Consider the following 25970-nt stretch of genomic DNA (forward strand, 5'->3'; position numbering starts at 1 on the left):
AGCCTGCTCCTTGGCCTGGATCAGTTCTCCACTCCCCTGAAAGAAGGGCGGGTAGGCAAGCTCAACCATAAACAATGTTGCTAGCTCTAGCACAGCTAGCTCTAGCAAAACCATGTATCAAGTATTGCTGGCTCAGGTATCAAGTATTGGGACATTCCGGGAACAAGAAGTACGTGGTGTTTTCACGGGAACAGCCTGGGAGAAGGACACAGCCAGGAGATTGACGTGCTTGTTGATACTTTGATTGGTATTCGCATGAGAAAAATTCTCAGTATTGCGTATTGGTAAAGATACATAAACTTTGTTGCTTTGATCGCTGTTCCATTGGGGTATGTTCCCATGAGTCAAAGATATAAAACGCTGTGCTGTGCCTTGAATAAACGGAGCTTCACCATCTTGTCTCCCTGCCTTTCATTGTTCGGCGCAGGTTATCAGAAACTAAGCTGGTACTTAGCATTTCTGGAGAGAGTTTAAGACTCTCACAGCCACAGAACTGGAAGCGGATGCGCAACACTCTTCTTTTTCTTCTTCGTTTTTCTTTTTTAATATTTCCTTCATTTATTCTTTCAAAGCTCTCCATTTACCCGAATAAGTTGAAGATCAGAGAGGCAGTCCTTCAATCCTTTCACTTACTGCATTCTTTATATGTGTAGTTTTTTTCTCAACTTTGAAGAAGTACGAATTAGCGCAATGGGTATTACCCCAAGCTCTCTCCTGCGTAGCACTTTTCCTTTTCTCTTTATATTACCTCAATTTTGGGCCTTATCAATTCACATGGGTTCAAAATAACATTTCTGTGGGCAGCTAAGTGGCCCAGTGAATAGAGCACTGGCCCTGGAGTCCAAAGACCTGAGTTCACATCTGGCCTCAGACACTTGACACTTACTAGCTGTGTGACCATGGGCAAGTCACTTAACCCAGTTGCTTAGCAAAAACAAAACAAAAAAATAAAATAACATCTCTGTGCAGATGTTTCTCATATCTATGTATCCATCCCACCCTCATTTTTATGTTCCAATCTCCCTTTATCAGCTGCTTTTGAATAGCTCAAATTGGATGTACCATAGTCTTCTTAAAATCAACATATCCAGAACAGAACTCACTATCTTTCTCCCTAAAAACCTTCCTCTCTTTCCAACTGCTAAAGGAACCATTATAGTCCCTCTCACCCGAATTCCCAACCTCAATGTTATTCTAGAATATATTCGATCTTTCATCTAAACTTGTGTTTTTTACTTTGTCATCCCCCATCTATGTTCCTTTATTACCTCCCACACAACTAACATCATTGGAATACAGGCATACCTCAGAAATATTGCAGGTTCAGTTGCAGACCAGCACAATAAAGCGAATATTTCAATAAAGCAAGTCACATGAATTTTTTGGTTTCCCAATGCATTTAAGAGAACCTTAACACCAGGTTAGTTGCAAGGCAATGGATTTTTCAACCATAGCAATTCTGAAAGATCTTTTATTAAGTTATAGATGGTTTTAAATTTGTATAGTTGAGGGAACTACACAGCAATGAAAGAGCAAAGGAACTGCAGATTCTAAAAGCACTGAAGTGTTTAACAGAAGCATTATCACCTCCAATTCAAAGATAAGGAACGTGAAGCTAAGAAAGGTGGATTGCTACTGGCTATAAGAAATAGTGAGCTCAAGGATGTTTGAAAAACATGGAAAGACTTACATAAAATGATGAAGAGTAAAATAAGCAGAACCAAGAGAACATTATATATCATTTGAAGCAATATCATTTGAAGAACAACTTTGAGTGACTAAGTCATTTTGACTATTATAAATACCCAAATTAACTACAAAGAGCATATGAAAGAAGAGCCTACCTATACTTAGAGAAAGAACTGATAAATAAATGTATAGAATGATTTTACATGTATATGTATTAATATGCATACACACTCATATATAAAAGGTATGGTGTATTTGAGTATGTACGTCTAATTGTAGCCGTCTTTAGGAAGAGGGGAGGGGTAAAAATGTACATGAGAGCTTTATTATATATTTAAATGGAATAACAACTTATACACAATAGATTTGAAGTTTCATGTGCAATAATATCTTAATTATGCTATGTTATGGAAATGCTTATTTTATCCCATAAATTAAAAATAAAATAAATTTTAAAAAAAGAAAGGTGAAGTGACTTGGCCAAGGTCACAAAAGTAGCAAATGTCTGATCCTGGAATTCAGTTCTTTTTAATACAACTCAGACATTATTTCTATTATACTATGCGCATCTCAATAGCTACCCCACCCACAAAAAAAAAAGTTAGACACAGAAACTCAAAGGTTCATAGATGTACAATTGAAAAGAATGGTAGAAGTCTTCTGATATTCCCCATTTTACAGGTGAGGAAATTGAGGCCAAGGAAGTTTAAGTGGCTTGTCGATGGTCATAAGGTAGTAGTAGAGAGGTGGATTAGTGTCTCTGTGTAAGGGCTTGCTGAGCCCTTTTGAGGGATGCTCATCTACTTTTGCTGTCTACTTGGTACTCAGCTCTCACCTTTTGCTTCAAGAAACTGTAAAATGAGCAGCAGCTACACCCTAGTAAACCATTTCAGCAGACAATTGAACCAGGTTGACAGTTACCAACAGTCCCCAAACCCATTGGTAAATTAGGGATTGTCTAATCCCAGTGGAATGAGTGGATGAGGATAATCTGTTCAAACAGCCATGAAAGCCCCTGAAGCAGGTGTTCTGGAGTGTTTACTTTGGGTAGACATTGAAAACAAAAAGGCTATACACTGCATCTCAGACTATCATTAGTCATCTTGACTTTTGTCTTGGCACTGGACTTTGATGATTCTGGAAGACAGAGTGAGGTTGAGAAGTTTGTGCAACTCTCCCTCACTTAAATCCAATTCACAAGGAAGACTAGACATCACCCCATGATGTCATTGGTCCTCTTTGAAAATGAAGGACTAACAAAAGCAAGGTGGTTATTTAAAGTTTGGCAGAGGGGACATTTGATTCCTTAAAAAAAATTTGGGAAAGCACTTTCTCAATTATTGAAAATAAATTTTGAAGTAGATACATTCATTTCCAATTTAAAAGCTTAATGTCACTCACTTGATAATTTATGAATTTGCTGCTCGTAACTTTAGTTATTATATGGCTGAGACAAATTTGTTGGAGTTGAATGAGGAAATGGTAAGAGACTGAACATATATCAAGATTATAGCCTTACAGTAGATGACGGACAAAGTGAAGTGGGTGACATCAGTGAGGAAGACAGTGCACTACCCCCTAGCTGTGGGATAGTAGAGATAAAGAAGCCATAGAAAAGCATAGTAGCTCAGAAGGAGGAGAAATAGCTAGTCTGAAGCCTTACATGATTCCATGAGACAGTTCTTTCAGGCCAGTTTGAAGATGGAAGAAACAACACAGAAAATGTGGTTTAAGACATTGTTACCACAGAAAGTGACAGGTAAGATGTAATTGACCTTGATTACAGCAATAGAGAAACCACATACTCAAGGGCTAGCAGTCAACTGGATATAGAACTCCACCGTCTTGATGACAGGTTAGTAGAGTAGGAATTAAGTTAGCAAGCACCAAAAGTGAATGAAAGTAACATCTAAATTAATATACAAATTTAATGCTATGGCAAAGTGTCAACAACATACATTATTGAATTAGAAATGATAATGACAAAATTCTATTTAGAACTTTACAACAAACTCTTCTTTAGGTTTCTCAGGTACTAAAATCTCTGTCCTGAGGGGCCTTTCCCTATAACCTTCTTCAGGGCCCCCAGAATATCTTTGTTCCTCAAGCTGTAGATTAGGGGATTCAGGGCTGGAGTGACAATGGTGTAGAACAAAGAGACAATATTGTCTTGCTGAGGGCTGTGGTAGGCACTGGGTAGGACATACATGACCATGGCAGCTCCATAGTACAGCCCAACCACTGTCAGATGGGATGAGCAGGTAAGGAGAGCTTTCTGTCTCCCCTGTGCTGAGGGCATATGGAACACAGCAGTCAAGACTAAGGCATAGGAGGCAAAGATGGCAGAGAGGGGCATCAGGAGGAAGGTCACACCTGTTGTGTATAAAATGAACTTGTACTGTGAAGCATCAGCACATGCCAGCTTCAGCAAGTGGAGGGATCTCACAGAGCAGGTGGTGAATCTCTTGGTTTCTACAGAAAGGGAAATGCATGGTGTAGATGGTGTGTACGAGGGCACTCAGAGATGCCAAAAACCAAGATGTAGCCACCATGGACCAGCAAACCTTTGGTCTCATTATTACCATATAGTTCAAGGGATGTCGAATGGCCACGTAGCGGTCATATGCCATGAAAGCTAACAGAATATCTTCTGCACCCCCAAGTGTTAGTGCCAGGAACATCTGAAGCCCACAGCCTGTAAAGGAGATGGTGTTTTGTCCACCCAGGTAATCTACCAATGTTTTGGGGGCAACAACTGATGTGAAGAGCAGGTCCAGAAGTGAGAGCTGGCTGAGCATGAAGTACATGGGCACATGGAGCCGGTTGTCCATAGCAATCAACAACAGCAAGAGACCATTACTGGCCATGGCCACTAGATAAAGAAGTATGATCGTGACACAGATGAGTTCAGGGAATCTGCTCTCCTGGAGAATTCCAATGAGGAAAAAACTGCTTATCAAGGTTGTGTTCCCGAGTTCCATTCCACAGATTCCTCAATTTCCTGTAATCGGAGGCTCAATGAATGTGTATCCCAAATGATTCAGGAGTATTCTAAATCTGTGATGCTAGAATACATTGAGTTTTGTACTTTAAAGTCAGTGAGTTGACAAATTCCCTACTGTACTCAGACACCTGACTCAGAAATAATGCTGAGATAACATTATTATTCTGCTTCCACTCAGATAATAGAGCTGATGTGCTTACAAATATGCTGATCTTCTGATAATTGAACAGTTTAAGAGAGTTTGACAGATGTGGAATATAAAAACGGAATCTTTTCTGAGTGTAGTTCTGTTAAAGATTTTTGATATTCTTTCCAGAACCCTGACTTCATGCAGACAGAAAAGAAGAGAGCTATATATGTATATTTTTTTATTTCCTGTGTCCGTTATATTTTTTTTCTTATTTAAGGATACATGACTTCATTTTCTTATTCTTCAAAACAAAAAACCTAGTATCTTTCCTAGCTATAGACCTATATCTCTCCTCTATTTCTTGGCTCAAATCATTGAATAAATTATCAACACTCAGTGCCTCAACTTTCTCTCCTCTGACTCTTTCTAAACTCTCTGCAATAAGATTTCTGCCCTTGTCACTCAACTGAAATAGCTGTCTCCAAAGTTATCAAAATCTAGTGGCCACTTTCTCAGTCCTTTTCTTTAATCTTTCTATAATATCTTACACTGTTGACTACACTCTCCTCCCAGATAATTTCTCCTCTTGTGATTTTTATGACATTGCTTTCTTTTGGTTCTCCTACTAGTCCTAGTATGACTAGGACTTTTTAGTCTTCTACAATAAATCATCATTCATTTCACACCTCCTAATTGTGAGTGTACCTACAATTCTTCCCTGGACTTTTTCCTCTTTTCAAAGGTTGTCCTATCATCCCTTATAGAGACAAGTACCATCTTTGGCTTTCAGATCAAGCCTCAGTCTCCCTCGTGTTCCAGTTCCAAACCAAACTTTCTTGTTGAACATTTCAAATTGGATATCCCATAGACGTCTCAAAGTCAATGTTTCCAAAGAAAACCTACTTATTGTTTTCCCCAACCATACCTCTTGTGAACTTCCTGTTAGTATCTAGAGCATCACCATCCTTCTGAAAGCCAAGGTTGGCCATGTTTTGTTCTTCACTCTCACTCATCCCATAAATACAATTAGTTGACAAATTTTGTTGTTATTTCCATAACATCTCTCATATCTGTCTCCTCTCTACTCATATAGCCACCACCCAATTTCAGGACCTTTTCATGTATCAGTGGACTATTATGCTAGCTTTCTATTTAGTCTCCTACCTAAAGTACTCCCCTATTTTAGTCCATCCTCCACTCAGTCAACAAATACAGATTTAATTATGTCACACTCTTTGCCCATCCCAGTAAGCTCCATTGGCTTGATAGTGACTCTAAATTTGCTCTGGCATCCTTTGCCTTTCTTCATAGATTCTGTGGTCTAGAGATACTAGCCTCACCGTTACTTAAGCAGAATTTTCTTTTTTCCTGTCTCTGTCTTTCCATTAACTATCTCCTTTCCCTGAAATACCTCCTCACCTCTTACTTTTGCAACTCAGGTTGCTACAAACACTTCTTTTCAAACAATTGTTTGTTTGTTTGTTTATTTTCAAATATTGTTTTCTATGTGAAGCTTTTTCTGATCTTCCCAGCTGAAATTTTTTTCTCTCCTCAAACTACCTTGAATTAATTTTGCATATAGTCTGGATATAATTATACACATATATGTTGTCTGCCAAATCTAGCCCACAGGCCTGTTTTTGTTAAGTCAAGCTAAGAATGGTTTTTACATTTTAAAATGAAGTTTTATTGCATTTAAACATAAAAAAATTCTTAGCTCACTGAAGGGCCAATTTTGGCCTCAGGCTTTGGTTTGCTGACTCTTGGATAGACCAAGATCTAAGGGGAACTAATCATTGTAGGCTGAGTGCAGGTTGCATGGATCCAGTTTCATTAATTGGCCTGTTCACATGTTTGTGACTCTTGCCTAATGCATAATAGTTGTTCACACCATAATAATTTACATGATTAAATTTGGTTATATAGATTTATACAAAAATGTTTAGGTACTTAGGTAATGATATTCAAAACAATGAATAGCTCAAAGAACTAACCACTAATTATATTATAAATATTAAAAAATCATTATGAGACCAATAGCAGTGAAACAGAAAACCAAGTTTTGGACTAGTGCTAAAGCATTTCTTTAACTAACAACATAGCAAGAAAAAAAAGAGTATTAACTTGTTGTGTACAAAGGTTTGAATAACTAGAAAGTCCAGAAAGTATCAATCCAAACAAGCAAATAATAATTAATTTAGAAAAGGAAAGCCAAAATAAATAAAATGTAAAACATAGGAATATCATACAGAAAAGAAAAGGTTGAAATATTTTGTTCAAATATTTATAAAATTGATAAAATGATAGCACAAATTTAACAAAAATAGAGGAAAACCAAATTGACAACATAAAAATGATCATGCTGAAAGTGTAACAAACAGAGAAGTAAAGAAAGTTATCAGAGATCCCTATACCCAATTAAAAGAGCTATCATTTTAATATTTTTATTCAACCCGTATTGTTATGTGGCTAAAATAGTTTTCAAATTATTTGAAATTGTCCATGTGATAATAGAATGGAATGCAATGTGTATGAGTATATACTTAACATGTGCTATTACACCTAACAACTAGAGAATTATGAAGGAGAATTGGAATAAAAGGTACCATCAGTCAGAGTTCTGATTGAAAAAAGAAGATAGATTGATCACATGGCAAGATTGAGGCCTCTATGCTTCCTTCATATTCATATGATATCAAGAAAAAGAAAACAGTTTGTTGAGTAATCTCCTTCTCCCTGTGGTAATTCTATAGAACGAAATGGTCAATATTCCCACATGGTAGTCAAGCATGGATAGTTTATTGTCTACATAATTGGAAGGAGTACTTAAGTTTATAAATTCACAGTTTGCTGTATACGTGAGAATGAAAACTAAAATGGATGAATTAACTAAAAATGTAAAACACCAAATTAACCAGACAGGAAGAAAAGATCCTCAGTAATCCTCCTCATCAAAAGAAATAAATCAAATCATAATTTAACTACCAAAGAATAAAAATCCCCAGACCAAATGGATTTACAATCTTATCAAATATTTAAAGATAGTTAAGCTCTATTGTTTATAAAGGGTTCTTGAAAACATATAGAGAAGGTACTTTACCAAGCTCTGTTTGTGAGGTAAAAATGGTTCTGACATCCAAACCAGGCATCAACAAAGCAAATAAAGAGAACACTGTTGTTGATGTTCAGTTGTTTCCGTCACGTCCAATTCTTTGTGACTCCATTTGGGGTTTTCTTGGCAAAGATACTGGAGTAGTTTGCATTTTCCTCTCCAGTTCATTTTACATAGGTGAGGAAACTGAGGCAATAGTGTTATATGAATTTCCTAGCATCACACAGCTAGTAAGTGAGGCTAGATTTGAACTTAGGTCTTCCTGACACCAGGCCCAGAAATCTATCCACTGTGGCTTAATATGTGCAAAGAAAATATAGCAAAATGTCCAAAATATTTATTATGATCAGTTTGTATTTATATCAGAATGAAAGATTTGTTCAACATAAGTAAAGCAATAGGGGAGGCAGTGTTGCATAATAGATAAAGCTCCACCTTGGATTCAAGATGACTTGGATTAATTCTTTGACACATATTGACAACATAACTCTCAGGAAAATATTTAACGCGTCAGTTCTTTAGGCAACTAATTAAGATAAGTAAAGCTTTGTTATAAGCAGGAAAGATTCAAAGAAAGTTAAAGCACCCCTACTGTCAAGGAGATTAAATTTTATTGAAAATGACAACAAACAAATAAATATTTATATGCAGGCTGTATTCAAGGTAATTTCTTAGAGAAAGCACTAGAAGTGGAGCAGACTAATAGCAGAGAAGGTGCTAACCCGATGTGGTAGAAGAGATTTCCTCAGTAGGGTGTTCCCCATACAGGTGAAATCACAATACTGGAGCCAACCTATATCTCATCCTTAGTAAAGTAATTAGTGCAATTAATCCTATAGGGAAGAACTTTGTAATTATTTTAGGGACAGTAAATTACAGAGAAAATTTTAAGCTAAAAATAATCAAGATAATTAATAGCTTTAGCAACATATCGTGTTGTAGTGTGAATTCACAAAATTACTAGAATTTCCATTGGAAAAACTGAAAGCAGTTTGACAGAAAAATAGGGTTTGTTTAACACTATGCACTTAATACTGCAACACATTTCAAATAAATAAATGATCTATGTGTCACATTGTTAAAAATGAGAGAAGAATGCAAATAGAAAAGGCATTTTCTAAAGCTTCTTTTAAACAATTCTGATATCTAAATTACAGTTTTGATAGGGGAAGAATTCACAATCAGATGAGGGATAAAGAAGACGACAAAATATGAAATGAACCATTTAGGTCATGAAAATTATAAAGCTTTAACACTAACAGAGTCACTATAGCTAGAATAAGAAGAGAAATTACAGATTTGGGGGTAAAATATTTGCAGCATCTCTGATAAAATTTTAAAATTTAAAATATATAGGTAATTAACACAAATCTATATGACAAAATAACTTACCCCAATAGTATAGTAGTCAAAGTATATGAACAAATAATTTTTAAAGAAGGAATAAAAATTATCAACCAGTGACAAAATTATCAAAGCAGTAATAATAAAGGAAAGTTTATAAAACAGGTTTTGTCCCTTACGTAACAAATCAGCAAGGACAGTAAAAGATGGAAAAAGTCAGTATTAAAAGAGATGTAGAAATACGTTGCCACTTATTAACTGCTGGTATAGTTTTGAATTGTTCTGACTCTTTTGGAAAACATTTTGAAATTATGAGAAAAAATTACTAAGGTGCTCCTATCCTTTGATTTGATGACATCGTTAGTGAGTTTTTATATCAAAGAAGTGACATCAAAGTGATATTTTATATCCAAGAAATGTCAGAAATGTGTTATGTCCCAAAATATTAATAGAAAACCTATTGGTAGAGAGAAAAATCTGGAGACAATGTATATGCTTAATGAATGAATAATGGCTAAACTTATTGTGTTATATTGATATACCTGAATTTTATTATGTTATAAAAATGAACGTGAAGAATTCAGAGGCATAGAAAGATTTAAAAGAATCAGTGCTGAACAAAAAGAGCAAAACCAAAGAGAACAGTATATATTGTCTAAAAGAATGTAAATGAAGACATGCCAAAAAGTAGCAGATTTCAGGTAAAATATAATGATGACTAAGGTTAAAACTTATTTCTTTCCTTTTTTGTTAAGGAATAGTGAACTATAAAAACAAAAGGTATATGTATTATCATGGCTATCGGATAGTTTGTTTAATTTTTTTTAATAGGATGCTACTATGGATGGTGTGTGTGTGTGTGTGTGTGTGTGTGTGTGTGTGTGTGTGTGTGAGTGGTGTTAGTGCGTGTTAGTGATTTGGAAAATAATTGATGTGTCAAAATTAAATGTATAAATAAAAATAAATTATCACAATCTGAGACCTTGCCCTTACCAATGAATGAGGAAGATAATTATTATCTGAGGAGAGATGATAGGTTTGAAAATTGCCACTTGAATGCATACCTTTTAAAACCTAAGTTTCATGTGGGTCTTCTGATGATGCTCTATAAATTTACCTTATCCTCTCTCTGTTAAACAAGGGCTGCAGCAGAGTAGAGGAGGAACAGTTTTTGTTTTGTTTTGCCTTCCCTTGATAGATCAAAGTATTAAATAGGAACACTTAGGGCACCAGTGGAGATCAAGGAGGAGGTGGTAGATTAATCATATAACTTTTTTTCCAGGCATTGTAGGATATAAGGCTCTTAAAAATGAAATGAAATGCCTCAGAAAGTAGGTCTAAGAGCAGAGTATCAAAGTCACTGAATATTATACCGGAAGAGATTAAGGTGAGCTAGAAGAAAAATGAGAAACAAACAAAATAACAATAATAATAATAATAGAATATACAAGAGCTTATATTTAATAATAACAACAATGATAGCTAATATTTATGTAGCACTTATTATGTGCCAGGCAATGTGCTAAATACTTTACAATTATTATTTGATAATTAGATTTATTGTGGACTTGGCTACCCATATTTCAACTCCCTTCAGAAATGCATAATGTCCTGGACTAAGAAGTAATATAACTGTTACATTCTGTCTTGGTTAGATTACACTCAACCTCTTTATTTTACAGAAGAGAAAACTGAAGTCTAGAGATATGAAATGACTTGGCCAAGGTAATTAGGCCAGTGAGAGACAGTTGATTCCCACAATCCTTGGCACCATGATGTATTTATTTGCATAGTTCCTCAGCCTTCAATATTTTGGAGGCAGCTTGGGGTGGGTATATCAGGAGAGAAATTGTCACCATTGAGTTCCCACACCTAGGGAATAGTATAGTGACTGAAGGACAACCGGTGCTGGTAAAAGAGTGTTGCTAGATCAATGTAGTCTAGAGGATAGGAAACCCAGGGGGAGAGAAAGACTGGCTCCTTCCTTAACTGGAAATAAAATTTGGGGAGAGCTCATGAAGCTGGTAGAAAAGTTTCACAGTTTAGGGGTCTCTGAGAATGATACAAGAAGGTGAAGAAGTCATCATCCAGCTTCTTTCCTTAATCACGTCTCTCCTGGACTGTACTACCAATCTTCTTGCTGGTCTCCCTGCCTCACTCTTTCTCCCTTTCCAAGCCATCATTCCTATCCCTGCCAAAACAATCTCTCCACTATACAGGGATAACCATATCAGTCCCCCAATCAAACAATGTTGGTGGTTCTCTGCTGCCTATAGAATATAATAAGAACTCCTAATCATTTTATTAAGTCCATCTGCAATTTGACTTCTACTTCCCTTTGTAACACCTCTTCATATTCTCTCCTTTATAGCCAAACTGGATTTCAGTCCAGCCAAACTAATGTCATCCTGTTGTCTTCCATATCCATGAATTTAAATGTGCTACCCACGATTGCTAGATACATCATCTCCATATCTCTTTCAGTTCAAATATTTTATTTTAGCTTAGCGCCTCCCCTCTGTTGATTACCTCCAATTTATCTGGTATATATTTTATTTCTACATAATTATTTCCATGCTGTCTTTTTCATTAGACTGTGAATTCCTTGAGAACAGGCACTTCCTTTTCTTTAATCTTTCCTTGTATCCCCAGAGATTTACATAGTGCCTGACACATAAGAGGCAGTTAGTAAATACTAGTTGACTAGCTGGTTGACTTTCCCCTTGATATTCAGCTTAGATCTCCAGTGTTCCACAGAACCTTCCATGGTCTCCCACCTGTTTGCAACTGAAAGTAATTTTGCCTTCCTCATATTTTTTTTACATCGCATTGTCTGGTCTTCTTTGTGCCTATTACATTTTTAACTTATGTCTTACCTATTTGTGTGTGTCTTATCTCAATTTATTAGACTGTAAGCCTCTTGAGGACAAGAACTGTTATGATACCTTGCACATGGTAAGAGTAAATAAATATTGAATTGGATGAAGTGAATTTACCCCTCAGGGGAGATTATGTTCTTATAGGAAATTGTAGTAAGGTTAACTACAGAAAAAATGAGACCACTCACAAATCATTCTCAAGAATTAGTTTTTTTCTAAGCCTAGGCTATACTAAGAAAGCCATAGTTTCCTGGCATAGAGAAGTGATGAGACCACTATATTCCGTCACAGTTAAATAATATATAGAGAATTTTGTCCAGTTTTGGATATGACATCAGCTTCTAAATTATCTAGTCTCCTTGGTTACAGAAAAGTCATTAGATGAGAAGGTCTCCCAAAGAAAGATGAAAAGATGAATTAGAATAATTTCAGGTAATTGGAAAACATTAAAAGACCATGTATGTTTGTGTTACCTGAATTTCAACTGCAGACATTTTTGCTTCTCTTTTGTCTGAGTTTCTTAGAGAGGTCAGAGAATTGATATATCCCCACGTTAACCCTACAAGGCAGACATCCCACAAGCAAAATAAGAATGCATAAGTAAAAGAAGAAAAAGCCATAGAGAAAGAAGGGCAGTCATATCAATGTGGGATTCTGTGATAATGTTAAAGACTGGTAAGTACTACCATTGGAGCACAGCTCACTCCTAGCTCAGCAGAAAAAAAAATGGGTACACTCAATTCATTGTGAGAGTAAACAGAATTTAGAATATATTGAAGGAGAAATCAAGAAGAGAGGGTCAACAAGCATATGGGAAATCTATAAACTTTGATAGGAGAGCAAAATATTTTAAGTGCTACTCATCCAAGGTTGTATAATATTTATCCTTCTGTTACCTCAATTGTAAAACTGTAGGGATTGCTAATAGTTGAGAAACATCATTCCTAACCTCAGGCATCTAGCAATAGGTATCTGGAGGGCAGGAAGATTAAGGAGGTAGCTTTTTGCTGATTTTTTTTTGAGGCTATTGGGGTTAAGTGACTTGCCCAAGAGTCACACAGCTAGTAAGTATTATGTGTCTGAGGTCAGATTTGAACTCAGGGCCAGTGCTCTATCCACTGCACCACCTAGCTGCCCCTCTTTTGCTGATTAGAGAAGCATTTCTCTGACACTAACTTTCTATATATGGCCTGAATGGGAAAGCACCAGTAAATTTTATTCATGTAATCAGAAATAAGACACAAAATGAGGGCTTTTAAAACCTCAAGTCCAGGTAGAAGTGACAGACAGAGATGTGTATGCTCTTGGTACACCACAGACAGCAGCAATACTGAGCAAACACTGTTTTCAAAAGGAAAAAGCAAAAGGCCTTTATGTAACCCAATCTTTATGGTTCGCATTTCGCCATTTCCTTATTCTACAACAGATTTAAATAATGCACACAGATATCAGAATCTACTAAAGTTAGAAGTCTGTCCATGATGATTTGAATGGGTAAGAAGTTTGCAGTACAGCATGGATAGCATTAGATTTCAGAAGACTCTTTCTTGGAACTAATTTTCATCATTAGAGAAAACCTAAAGCCTAGTAGGAGACCAGGAAGCTAAGAGCAGATTTTCAGACATCTGCGAGGACCATGTACTCATCCTAAGCTACATATTTTCATTAATTATGCTAAGTCACCTAGTGAGCTAAGTTAAGGTGAGGTATATTAGCATATGGCTAGATAGAAAAAAAGGAAGCATCCAAGAACCATGGCAGGGTTAGGAGGACTTACTTCTGCTCCTAGTTCTGACCAATTTGACCAATGAATAATTTGTGTCCCCTCCTTCACCTAAGTTTTTTTCTCATTAATAGAGATATGACTTATACTGAATAATTTTACATCAATCAATCAATAAACATTTATTAAATGCATACAACATTCCAGGCATTGTGCTAATGGCTAGAAAACAGACAAAATAAAACCCTTCTTGCCCTCAAGAAACTTACAGGTACCCTGTGTAAGTGGCTACTTATTATGAATTGCTTTTTTAAAAAGAAGTCTTTTCCTTAATTTGAGACAAATACTCAATTTTAGATTCTTGTCCCTTCCTTCTCTCTCTACCCCATCCTCTCATTTCCTTACCATAACACACACACACACACACACACACACACACACACACACACTCACAGAAAGAGAGAGAGAAAGGGAGAGAGATTATTCCCCATAGCTCCTTTAAACCTAATACAGAACCCTTCACTTACCTCTGATGGAGAAACAGAGTCAGTCCCCAACCATACAAGTTGCTTTGTTGTTAGTTGAAACCTTGAGAATGTCAAACAGAACCTTAAGAGGAAAACAGTTTCTTTTCCACCAATGATGAGTGGGAGATGGGAGTTTTAGGATCTGACAATCAGGGACACATTCATCATTCAGGCATAATTTGTCTGATTACTACAGTGGATATGTAGAGGAAGCTGTGGACTCTGAGCCCCTTCTTACCTCCAGGAATGATCCTAAGTAGCAGTGGTGCCCCCCTTTTTTTTTTTTTTGCTTTATTCCATGTCTATCATGAGGGAACTAAATTGGTTTCTCTAGTTTTGTTCTGTCTGAGCCAGTCCTTGTACTCAGGTGGTGAGAATAAAACTTAGATTCTTGAGTCTAAAAGCTCTGAAAATAGCCAGGGTTGGAGGAAAGACAGAGTGGAGAGAGATATAGATGAACTGATAGAGAAGTCTCATGGAGAATCTTCAATATCCAATCTCATGGTCCTGTGGGAAGGAATGAGCCAGTGCCTTATACCTGGGGAGCTGTCTGCTCTGTTCCTTCAGATGTCTCCTATCCAGCTTGGATCTATGACTTATCTTGGCTCAGAGGAAAATATTCCCTCAGTTGAGTTAACATCACTATGGATTGGCTTGTCCAGCATCTAGGACTTTAATGCATCCCCAAGGGCATATTTTATTTTTTTGGCCAGGTGCCACCACCTCTTCACTTGCTAATTGATGGAGAATCTCTGAGAATGTCTTAAGCATTTTTCTTGGAATTTTGGTATATTTGTTTGTTCCTCAGCTTAACCTGGCTGAACCCTAGATCTCAAGAGGTCTTGTGATAGAGAAAATGGCCATCACTTATTCTTTTTGGTATTGTTATTTTTATTTTACTGTTTCTTTTTTATTAATTTATTTTGATTTATCAGCAATCACTTCCATAAGCTTTTAAGTTTTATATTTTTCTCCCCCCTCCTTCCCTACCCCCCCCAAGATGGTGCTCAATCTGATGTAGGCTATATATTACATTCCTATTAAACATATTTTCACATTAGTGATGTTGTATGAAAGAATTAGAATAGGAGGAACCACCAGAAAGAGGAAATGAAACACAACAGAAGAAAAAAATTAGCAAATAGTATGCTCAGATCAACATTCAAACACCATAGTTCTTCCTATGTGGATAGCATTTTACATCATGAGGTCTTTGGAGATGTCTTAGATCCTTGTATTGCTGAGAAGGGTTAAGTCTATCAATATTAGTCATCGCACAACTTGGCTGTTACTATGTACAATGTTCTCCTGGTTCTACTCACTTCACTCAGCATCAAACCATACAAATCTTTCCAAGTTTTTCTAAAGTCTGTCTGTTCATTTCTTATAGCACAATATTATTCCATTACATTCATATATCACATTCACAGTCATGATTACTATCTGTGTCTTTCTCTCCATCCTTTCCCCCCCTGTTTATGCTCTTCTTTCTTCTTTCTCCTTTTCCCACCTCACTAATGTGCTCCTTTTGACCACCGCCTCCCTCAGTCTCACCTCCCTTCTATTAGCTTCCTCCCTTTTCTTCTCCTTTACTCTTACTACTTCTTTCCTCCCTTCTAACCTCCCTCCCTTTTCTTTCCCCTTTCCCCTTCTATTGCCTATATGGCATGTTAGATTTCTATACCTAACTGATTATTTTATTTCCTTCTTGAGCCAAATCTGATGAGAGTAAGGTTCAAACAATGCTCATCTTCCTCCCTTCTTTCACTCTGCTGTAATAGGTTTTTGTGCCTTTTCTTGTGATTTAGTTTACCCTTGTCTGCCTCCTCCTTTCCTTTTCTCTCAGTACATTTTCTTAGATCAGATTAACCCACTTACTTGAATCCATTTAACCCACTTGATTAAATTTTTTTCATCATTACATCGAAATCAATTTAATGTGGTGTAAAAACAATACAGTTCTCAAGAGTTACAAGTGTCATCTTTCCTTATAGGGATGTAAACAGTTTGCACTTATTAATAACATGTTGTTTCTTTCTGTCCCATTTACCTTTTCATGTCTCTCTTAAGTCTTGTATTTGAAGATGAAATTTTCTGTTGAGCTCTGGTCTTTTTATCAGGAAGTTTTGGAAGTCCTCTATTTTGTTGAATATCAATCTCCTCCCTGGAAAGATTATGCTCATTTTCACTGAGTAGTCGATCCTTTGTTGTAATCCAAGCTCCTTTGCCCTTATGGAATATCAGGTTGCATGACCTGTGTTCTTTTAATGTAGAAGCTGCAAGGTCCTGTGTAATCCTGACTGTGGTTCTATGCTATTTAAATTGTTTCTTTCTGGCTGCTTTCAGTATTTTCTCTTAGACCTGGTAATTTTGGAATTTGGCTACTATATTCCTTGGTGTTTTTGATTTGGGATCTCTTTCAGGAGGTGATGGGTTGATTCTTTCTATGGCTATTTTACCCTATGGTTCTAGGACCTCAGGGCAGTTTTCTTTTATGATTTCCTGAAAGATACTGTTGGGGCTCTTTTTTTCATTGTGATTTTCAGGTAGACCAATAATTTTTAAATTGTCTGTCCTGGATGGATTTTTTTTACCATTGTTTTACCATTCTTTTGTTTTTGTTTGACTGATTCTTGCTCTCTCATAGAGTCATTAGCTTCCATTTGCCCAATTCTAATTTTTAACAAATTGTTTTCTTCTATTAGATTTTGTATCTCCTCCCCCATTTGGCCAATTGTATTTTTTAGGGACTTGTTTTCTTCAGTATACTTTTTTTCCAGTTGGCCAATTGTATTTTTTAAGGACTTGTTTTCTACAGTTAATTTTTGTCCTTCCTTTTCCACGCTGTTGACTCTCTCTTGCATACCTCTCATTTCTTTTCCCATTTTTTCTTCTACTTCTCTCATTTGACTTTTAAAATCCTTCTTGAGCTCTTCTAAGAAGGCTTTTTGGGCTTCAGACTAGTTCATATTCCCTTTTGAGGTTCCAGATGTGGGTTTGTTGACAATGTTGTCCTTTTCAGAATTTCTGCCTTGATCTTCACTCTTTCCATAATAAAAATCTATCATACATTTGTTTTTGCTCATGGTGTTTGCTTATTTCCTGGCCTTTAAAGAGATTGGGTTCTCCCACTGGGGAGCAGAGGGCACTGACCCAAGCTTCTTGTGTTGGGAACCTAGGGCCTGGTTGATGGCTTTGTGTGCTGGGACCTCCAATGTTGGCAGTTGGAGCTGTAGAGTTCTGGCAGCTTACCTGGTGTTGGTCTGGAATCAGCAACACTGGAATTCTAGGGGTAGGATTGGGTAGTGTGGCTCCTGGAGATTTCCTGCTCACCCAGGCCTTTCCTTCCTTTCACTTTCTTCAGCTCCTTTCAGATGGATGTTGTACGGTGTTTATCTGCGTGGGGCCCCTTGGTGGCACTGCTTCTCTTAGTTGTGCTAAGGCACTGGGAGAGCCGGTTGCTGTAGAATGCCCAGGCACCTGGTGGTTTTCCAAGCTGGTTTCCACCAGTTCCCCTGCCCTCAATAAGGCACTGGAGGTCCAGGTGTTGGTGTTTGCCTGCTCCACCACCTGGGCTTCAGGATCGCCTCCTGGTATGCTGAGGGGGGCTTTCTGCTAGCTTGCTGGGATGTCTCCCATTCTGTACTGCTCCCCTTCCCCCAGGGTAAGAGGGGCCTTTCCCATTATCAAGCTACCTGGGCTACTGGACTGCTGCACTCCATCTTTCTTCTGGTTCAGCTTTTCCAGGGTTTTTCCTGGAGTGATATTTTCTGGGCTTTCAGGGGTTAACAAGGGATAGTATGAGAGACTCATCTCTTACTGTGCCATCTTAGCTCCCTGGCCATCACTTATAATGGCAAACAGTATAGAGAGCAGCAGAGAACCTTCAAATGCCAATGGTTTGAGCACAAAGATCAAATTGAGGAATCTGGGCTAAGAGTTAGGGAAACTAATCCTTTTACATAACAGCAGCAACAATCTGTCATTGTGAGACAGGCTTTTATAGTGGAAGAAGGCAGAATTTGGAGTCATAGAACCATAAGATTACAGATTTGGACCTGAAAGGTATTATACGACTTTAAAAGCCATTTTCTAAAATTCCCTTATTTTATACATAAGCAGGAAGATAGGTTCTTACTTCCTAATAATAAATAAGGTTAATAAAAATTAAAACATCAGTAAAAACTTATTTTGAAAGAAGAAATAGTACTGAGCCAATGCAGGGAATTATTTCTATCACTTCTGCCAATGCTAGACTTAAGACCTCATAACCAGGTTTAGTGATAGAACTCCGTAGTCTGGGAGAAATATTCAGAATCTGGCTGCATGAATGTCAGAAAGATAGAGGTGTGGACAGACAGCAATTTTCTTTTTGCTCCTTAGAAGAGCCTGAGACTACTCTCCAAGCTCTGAGCCAGGAGTAAGAGTGGGAGAGCCAGCAGTGGGATGCATGTCCTCAGAACCAGGACTTTTTGAATAGAGTAGGTAAAGCATCAGGAATGGTTAGTTGAGGTAAAAGCAGTGGCACAGCATGCATTTTGAGCAAGCAAGGAAATAGAATGAACACTTAAACAGGTAACTAGAGACTGGAAAGTTGAGTGTTGAGGCAGCTGTGGGGTTCTCAGATGCAACAACATGTAAGGCTACTACATGAGGCACCTGTGGGCTCCAGATGCAGCAGCATGTAGGTCAGAATGCTAAACACTGCAGTTGTTACCACTTTCAATAAATAGAATTGTACTGGTGGCAGCTAACTTTCAGTTTTGGAAATAGGTATGAGATTCTTTCCTTCCCCCCTCCTGTTTGCCAAAGTAGGACAAAAGTTATTCCTAAAACTTATTCTATTGTATAAGGCTACTACTTTTCTAAGTTTTGTTTAAATAATTTGAATTTTGGTTGTAAGATAAATCCAATGGCTTTGATCTGTGTACTGCATTATTTGTGAACCAAGGGGGTATGAGATTAGGAGAGGATCTGTGGTTTGATATGGATATGCAGGGACACAGAAAGTACTAGGGTTTGAGCCCTGGTTCCAAAATATTAGATTTTCTCCTGTCTGGGGTCTGAGTCAAATTGCAAAAGAAATTCCTACAAATATGATTTATTAGTTTTTGAATAAGCTTCCCTAAAGCCAGAACTAAATAATTACAAAATATTTAGCATAGTGCCTGGAACATAGTAGGCGCTATATAAGAATTAGTTGATATTATTATTACTGTTATTGTTATCTTCCTTATTATTAATTCCTGCCTTTTACTATAGGCTTAAAAAACAGGTCAGAGTTCCATTTTGCTTTTTGTGATAAGATTGGTTATTTGAAACATGTGACCTCATTTATTCCTTCCACACATCCGTCTCATAGAAATGGAAGAATCTCTCTACAATGGTGTGGTTTAAAAGGGTATAGTCACTGTCTAAACAGTAGAAATCCTTTTATTAGAAGAAAATAGGTAGGGCTGGACATAGCCAGAAATACCTACATTCCCAAGGTGGGTGCCAGAGGAGGGGGTGAGTACTTTTTACCTTTTTGGTATCCCCTTCCACCTCAAGCTTCTCTCTAGATAGGTATAACCAACTATAATGTGATATAGTCAAGCCCTGCCAGCTCATAGAGAAGATACCCCTTTTTACCCAGATTTGATGTAGGCAGGCTGAAGATTAAGTCATGCTTATGGTGAGAAGCATCAGTGAGTCAGATGTACAGCTGCAGGATTTTTGTGGTCATCTGAGGATCAGATAATTAAACTACTTTTTCTAGCTCTCCTACTTTTGGACCTTGGATTAATAGCAGAAGTCCAAGACAAGGGCTGGATCGTAATCAATGATTTTTCATAAAGGTTATAGAAGCTGGATGACTTTGGAAAATGGATGCTGAGTACTTTCCTGCTTTGTATCCTGATTCACCACTTTAAGCGAATCATTCTTTTACACTTCTATAAATTGGAAAATGAAATTCAGAAAACAAATTTGAGCAAATATAAATACAAATCTAGGGACAAATGCCCAAAGTTAATATAAGGGACTGATTACATAATGATAATTGTCATATTTATTCCATTAATATCCTTCAATGGCTTATTGTTGCATGAAAATGATCCTATTACAGCAAGACACATGTTCTGTCAAATCTCTTTATAAAGCTTTTGAGTATGTTCTTCATGGTTTACTGTATGCTTGTCATCTGAACACGAAGGTAGATTAAGAGAATCTTAACACCAGGTTGGTTGAGGGGCAATGAATTTTTCAACCACAGCTATTCTAAAAATATTTTATTAAGTTACATATAGTTTTAAATTTGTATAGTGGAGGGAACACAGCAATGAAACAGCAATGAAGTTACAGATTCTAAAAGGACTAAAATACCTAACAGAAGTATTATCATCCCCATTTCAGAGATGAGGAACTTGAGTCCAAGAAAGGTGGAATATTATAGTGCTATAAGAAATGGTGAGCTTGGGTCAGCTAGGTGGCACAGTGGATAGAGCACTGGCTCAGGAGGACTTGAGTTCAAATCTGTCCTCAGACACTTGACACTTCCTGGCTGTGTGACCCTGGGCAATTCACTTAACTCCAATTACCAAAAAAAAAAATGGTGAGCTCCAGTATCTTAGAATAACAATGAAAGACTTGCATGAAATAATGAGGTGAAAAATAAGCAAAACCAAGAGAACACTGTTTACAATATTTGCAATGTTGTTTTAAGAATGACTTTGCACTAACTAGCTGTGTAACCCTGGGTTACACTTTAACCTCAATTGCTTCACCAAAAAGCAAAAAAAAAATGACTTTGAGCAAATAAGTTGTTTTGACTATTATAAATATCCAAGTGAACTACAAAGGATATATGAAGGAAGACATTATCTGCACCCAGAGAAAGAACTAATAAACAGAAGTATGTATAGAATGCTTTCTACCTCAATATACATACATTTGTGTCTAATGGCAACCCTCTCTAAGGTGGGAGAGAGGGAAGGAAAAAAATAAATTTATACGATAACTTTATTACATATTTAAGTGTGACAGGAACTTGTACATAATAAATTTGCAGTTTCATGTACAATTTTTATTATTATATTATGCTATGGAAATACTTGTTTTACCCAATAAATTAAAAAATAGAATAAATAAAACTTTTTTAAAAAAGGTGAAAAGGTAAAGTGACTTGGCCAAGGTCACAAAAGTAGCAAATGTCAAAAATTAGAATTCAGGTCTTATCAATGTTACTCAGGTGCTATTTCTTATACACCTGCACATTTAATAGCCCATAACCCCCTTTCACCCAAAAAAAGTTGAATACTAAAGCTCAAAAGATCATAGATTTAGAATTGAAAAGGATGAGAGTAGTCTTATGGTATCCTCATTTTACAGATGAGGAGACTGAGGCCCAGAAAGTTTAAGTGGACTGTTGAATGTCATTTAGGTAGTAGAGATGTAGACTGGTAACTCTGTTGTGAGGGCTTGCCAAGTGCTTTTCAGGACTGCTCATTTACCTTTGTTTTCTACCTCGTACTCAACTGTCCTTTGTGGCTCCAAGAAGCTGTAACAAGAGCAGCAACTACACCCTGCTAAAGCATCTCAGCAGACAGGCTAAACCAGGTTGAGGGTAACTGATGACTCTCCAACCCATTGCTGAGTTGGGGGGGTGTCTATCCCAAGCATGTGAAGACTTCCCCATCGGAATGGATGGATGAGGACAATTTGTTACAACAGCCATGAAAGCAACTAAAACAGGTGCTGAGAGGGGGAGGTTCAGGTCCCCCACTAGTATAGTTTTGCTGTCTGTTTCTTCCTGTAACTCCCTGAACTTCTGTAAAAATTTGGATGCTATTCCATTTGGTGCATATATGTTTAGTAATGATAATACTTCATTGTCTATGGTGCCTTTTAGCAGGATGCAGTTTCCTTCCTTATCTCTTTTGATTAGATCTATTTTTGCTTTTGCTTTGTCTGAGATCAGGATTGCTACCCCTGCTTTTTTTACTTCAGGTGACGCATAATATATTCTGCTCCAGCCTTTTACCTTTACCCTGTATGTGTCACTCTTTTTCAAACGTGTTTCCTGTAAACAACATATTGTAGGATTATGGTTTTTAATCCATTCTGCAATTCATTTCTGTTTTATGGGAGAATTCATCCCATTCACATTCACAGTTATAATTACTATCTGTGTCTTTTTCTCCATCCTTTTCCCCCCCGTATTTATGCTTTTCTTTCTCCTTTCCCCCTTCACTAGTGTTTTGCTTTTGACCACCACCTCCTTTAGTCCCTTCCCCCTTTTATCGTTCCTTTCCCTTTTCTTCCCCTTTACTCTTACTGCTTCTTCCCTCCCTTCTTTCCCTCCCCCTCCCTTTTCTTTCCCCTTTTCCCTCCTACTGCCTTTAGGACAAGTTAGATTTCTATACCTAACTGATTATGTTATGCCCTTCTTGAGCCAAATCTGATGAGAGTAAGGTTCAAACAATGCTCCCCCCCTTCTTTCCCTCTGCTGTAATAGGATTTTGTGTCTTTTCCTGTAATGTAATTTACACTCGTCTGCCTCCTCCTTTCTCAGTACATTTTCTAAGATCAGATTGATCCACTTATTTGGATCCATTTAACCCATTGATTAGATTTTTTTTTTATCATTACCACAAAGTCAACTAATATCCACCCTCTTTATGTATACTCCTTTAGCATGGTGTAATAACAATACAGTTCTCAAGGGTTGCAAGTGTCATATTCCCTTGTAGGGGTTTAAACAGCCCCCCCCCATTAACAACATATTGTATTTCTGTCCCATTTACCTTTTTAAGTCCTTCTTGAGTACTGTACTTGAAGATCAAATTTTTTGTTGAGCTCTGGTCTTCTTATCAGGAAAGTTTTGAAGTCTCCTATTTCATTGAATATCCACTTCGTCCCTTGAAAAATGATGCTCATTTTTGCTGGTAATTGATCCTTGGCTGCATTCCAAGCCCCTTGGCCTTACAGAATATCATGTTTCACACCCTGAAGTCTTTTAATGTAGAAGCTGCAAGGTCCTGTGTAATCCTGACTGTGGTTCCATGATATTTAAATTGTTTCTTTCTGGCTGCTTGCAGCACCTTCTCTTTCATCTGGTAATTTTGGAATTTTGCTATTATATTCCTTGGTGTTGTCAATTTGGGATCTCTTTCAGGTGGTGATTGGTGGATTCTTTCTATGGTTATTTTCCCTTCTGGTTCTAGGACTTCCAGGCAATTTTCCTTTATGATTTCGTGTAAGATACTGTCCAGGCTCTTTTTTTCATCATGATTTTCAGGTAGTCCAATAATTTTTAAATTGTCTCTCTTGAGTCGATTTTCCAGGTCGGTTGTTTTACTGATGAGGTATTTTACGTTTTCATCTATTTTTTCATTTTTTTGTTTCTGTTTGACTGATTCTTGCTCTCTCATAGAGACATTAGTTTCCATTTGTCCAATTCTAGTTTTTAACAGATTGTTTTCTTCTGTTAGTTTTTGTCCTTCCTTCTTCAATTGGCCAATTGTGTTTTTAGGGACTTGTTTTCTTCAGTGTATTTTTTTTTCCAATTGGCCAATTGTATTTTTGAAGGACTCTTCTACCTCTCTCATTTGACTATTAAAATCCTTCTTGAGCTCTTCTAAGAAGGCTTTTTGGGCTTCAGACCAGTTCATATTCCCTTTTGTTGTTGCAGATGTGGGTTTGTTGACAATGTTGTCCTCTTCAGAATTTCTGTCTTGATCTTCACTCTTCTCATAATATGAATCTATGGTACGTTTCTTTTTACTCATGGTGTTTCTTTATTCGCTGGCCTTTAAAGAGCTCTCCTGCTGGGGAACAGAGGGTACTAACCCAAGCTTCTTGTGTTGGGAGCCTAGGTCTTCATCACTGGCTTTGTGTGCTGGGGCCTCTTATGCTGGCAACTGGAGACTGTAAGTTTCTGGCAGCTTACCTCACGTTGGGCTGGAATCAGCAAGGCTGGAACTTTCAGGCAATTCTAGGTTGCCTGCTTTTCCTTTCCTTTAGCTTTCTTCAGCTCCTTTTAGATGGGTGCTGCAGGGTGTTTATCTGCCTGGGGCCCCTGCAGTGTTGTCTCCCTTTTCTGCTAATGCACTGGGAGATTCCTTTGTGTAGAGTGCCAGGCACCTGGTGGTTTTCTGAGCTGGTTTCCACCGGTTCCCCCCCTCACTGAGGCACTGGAGGTCCAGGTGTTGGTGTTTGCCCGTTCTACCACCTGGGCTTCAGGATTTCTTCACAATTGGAGGCTGCAGGGCTCCAACAGCTCACCTGGTGTTGGGTTGGAATCAGCAAGGCCAGGGCTTTAGGAGGCCTTTAGGTTGTTTTCTTCACCTCCTTTCAGATGAATGCTGCAGGGTACTTATCTGCCTGGGGCTCCATGTAGTTCTGCCTCCCTTATTTTTGCTGAGGCCCTGGGAGACCCATTTGCTGGGCTGCTGCACTCTGCTGCTCCCGTCTTTCTTCTAGTTCAGTGCTCTAGGGTTTTTTTTCTGGGGTGATATTTTCTGGGTTTTCAGAGGTTGAGAGGGGAGAGTGAGAGCGACTACCTTTTCACTCCGCCATCTTGGCTCCTGGAAGCGGAAGTAAAAGCTCAGCAATCACCTATGTGAACAGGATATCCTATATAATATTTTCTCCCACAAGTCCACTCAGCCTCTACTTGAAGATGTCAAGGAAGTATACATCCACTATTTCCAGGGAAAATTCACTTTTGGCCACATGTTAATGAGTTTTTACTTTTATCAAGTAAAGTTGATGGTCATCCACTGACCAATAGAGAGCGGTGTATTGTGCATAAATAGGAAGCTCCATGCTAGAAATGGAGAACTATTCAGAAGACAGAGTGTAAAATGTGCTATAAGGAGGCATGCTTGACTAGGAAAAAATATGGGCAGTCACAAAATGACAGCAAGGAATAACCTATAGACATTGCTGCACTGATGTCTATGCAATGTCAAGAAATTTAAAAAAAAAAACAAGCGAAGAAACAAACAACTAAACCTTCTGACCAAGATTTATAGAAGGACAAAAAATGAGTTGGTTCCTTTCCTACATCAGTGAGAATACAGACCTGTCAAAGTATAAAAATAGAGCTTGCCCCAGATAATTGCTTGAGTGACATTCAGGAGTTGGGGTTAGGAGGAAAAGTTAGATGCCTGGGATCATTATGGGGATTGGAAGGAGGTACTGTTCATATTCAGCAAATAGAAAGTCCTGAATTTCTTGGAGAAGTTGTTATTTAACTGTACTGTACATTGTAAAAATTCTTCCCATATTTGCTAATGGGTGCTATGTTGGTCCATAAAGTAGTTTTAAAGAATCCAAGTATCTTTTTTTTGTTGTTGTTATTCCTGACTTTGGAGTACCAGTATAATGGAGAGCCTGGAGCAAGTTTCTCTGCTAGGTCAAACTTGTCACATTTCCTCTCTCCTTTGAAGGTCAGTAGAATGTCCTTCAAGGACAGTAGCAGGACCACTGAATCTGGAGTCAAGATGATCTGAGTTAAAATCCAGCCTTAGACACAAACTAGTTGTTTGACCTTGGGAAAGTCACTTAATTCTTTCCTTA

General features: G+C 37.6%; 1 protein-coding gene across 1 annotated transcript; it reads right to left on the reverse strand.

Annotated features, from left to right (window-relative positions):
• Positions 1 to 3724: 3724 nt before the first annotated feature.
• Positions 3725 to 4670, reverse strand: LOC110212700 (olfactory receptor 2AG2-like). Its single transcript, XM_020992707.1, is given in 2 exon segments — positions 3725 to 4120; positions 4122 to 4670. Coding segments are annotated over 2 exon segments (945 nt in total).
• Between the last annotated feature and the right edge of the window lie 21300 nt (positions 4671 to 25970).

This window comes from Phascolarctos cinereus, unplaced genomic scaffold, assembly GCF_003287225.1.
Source record: "Phascolarctos cinereus isolate Bilbo 61053 unplaced genomic scaffold, phaCin_HiC Scaffold_2;HRSCAF=192, whole genome shotgun sequence".
Lineage (NCBI taxonomy): Eukaryota > Metazoa > Chordata > Mammalia > Diprotodontia > Phascolarctidae > Phascolarctos > Phascolarctos cinereus.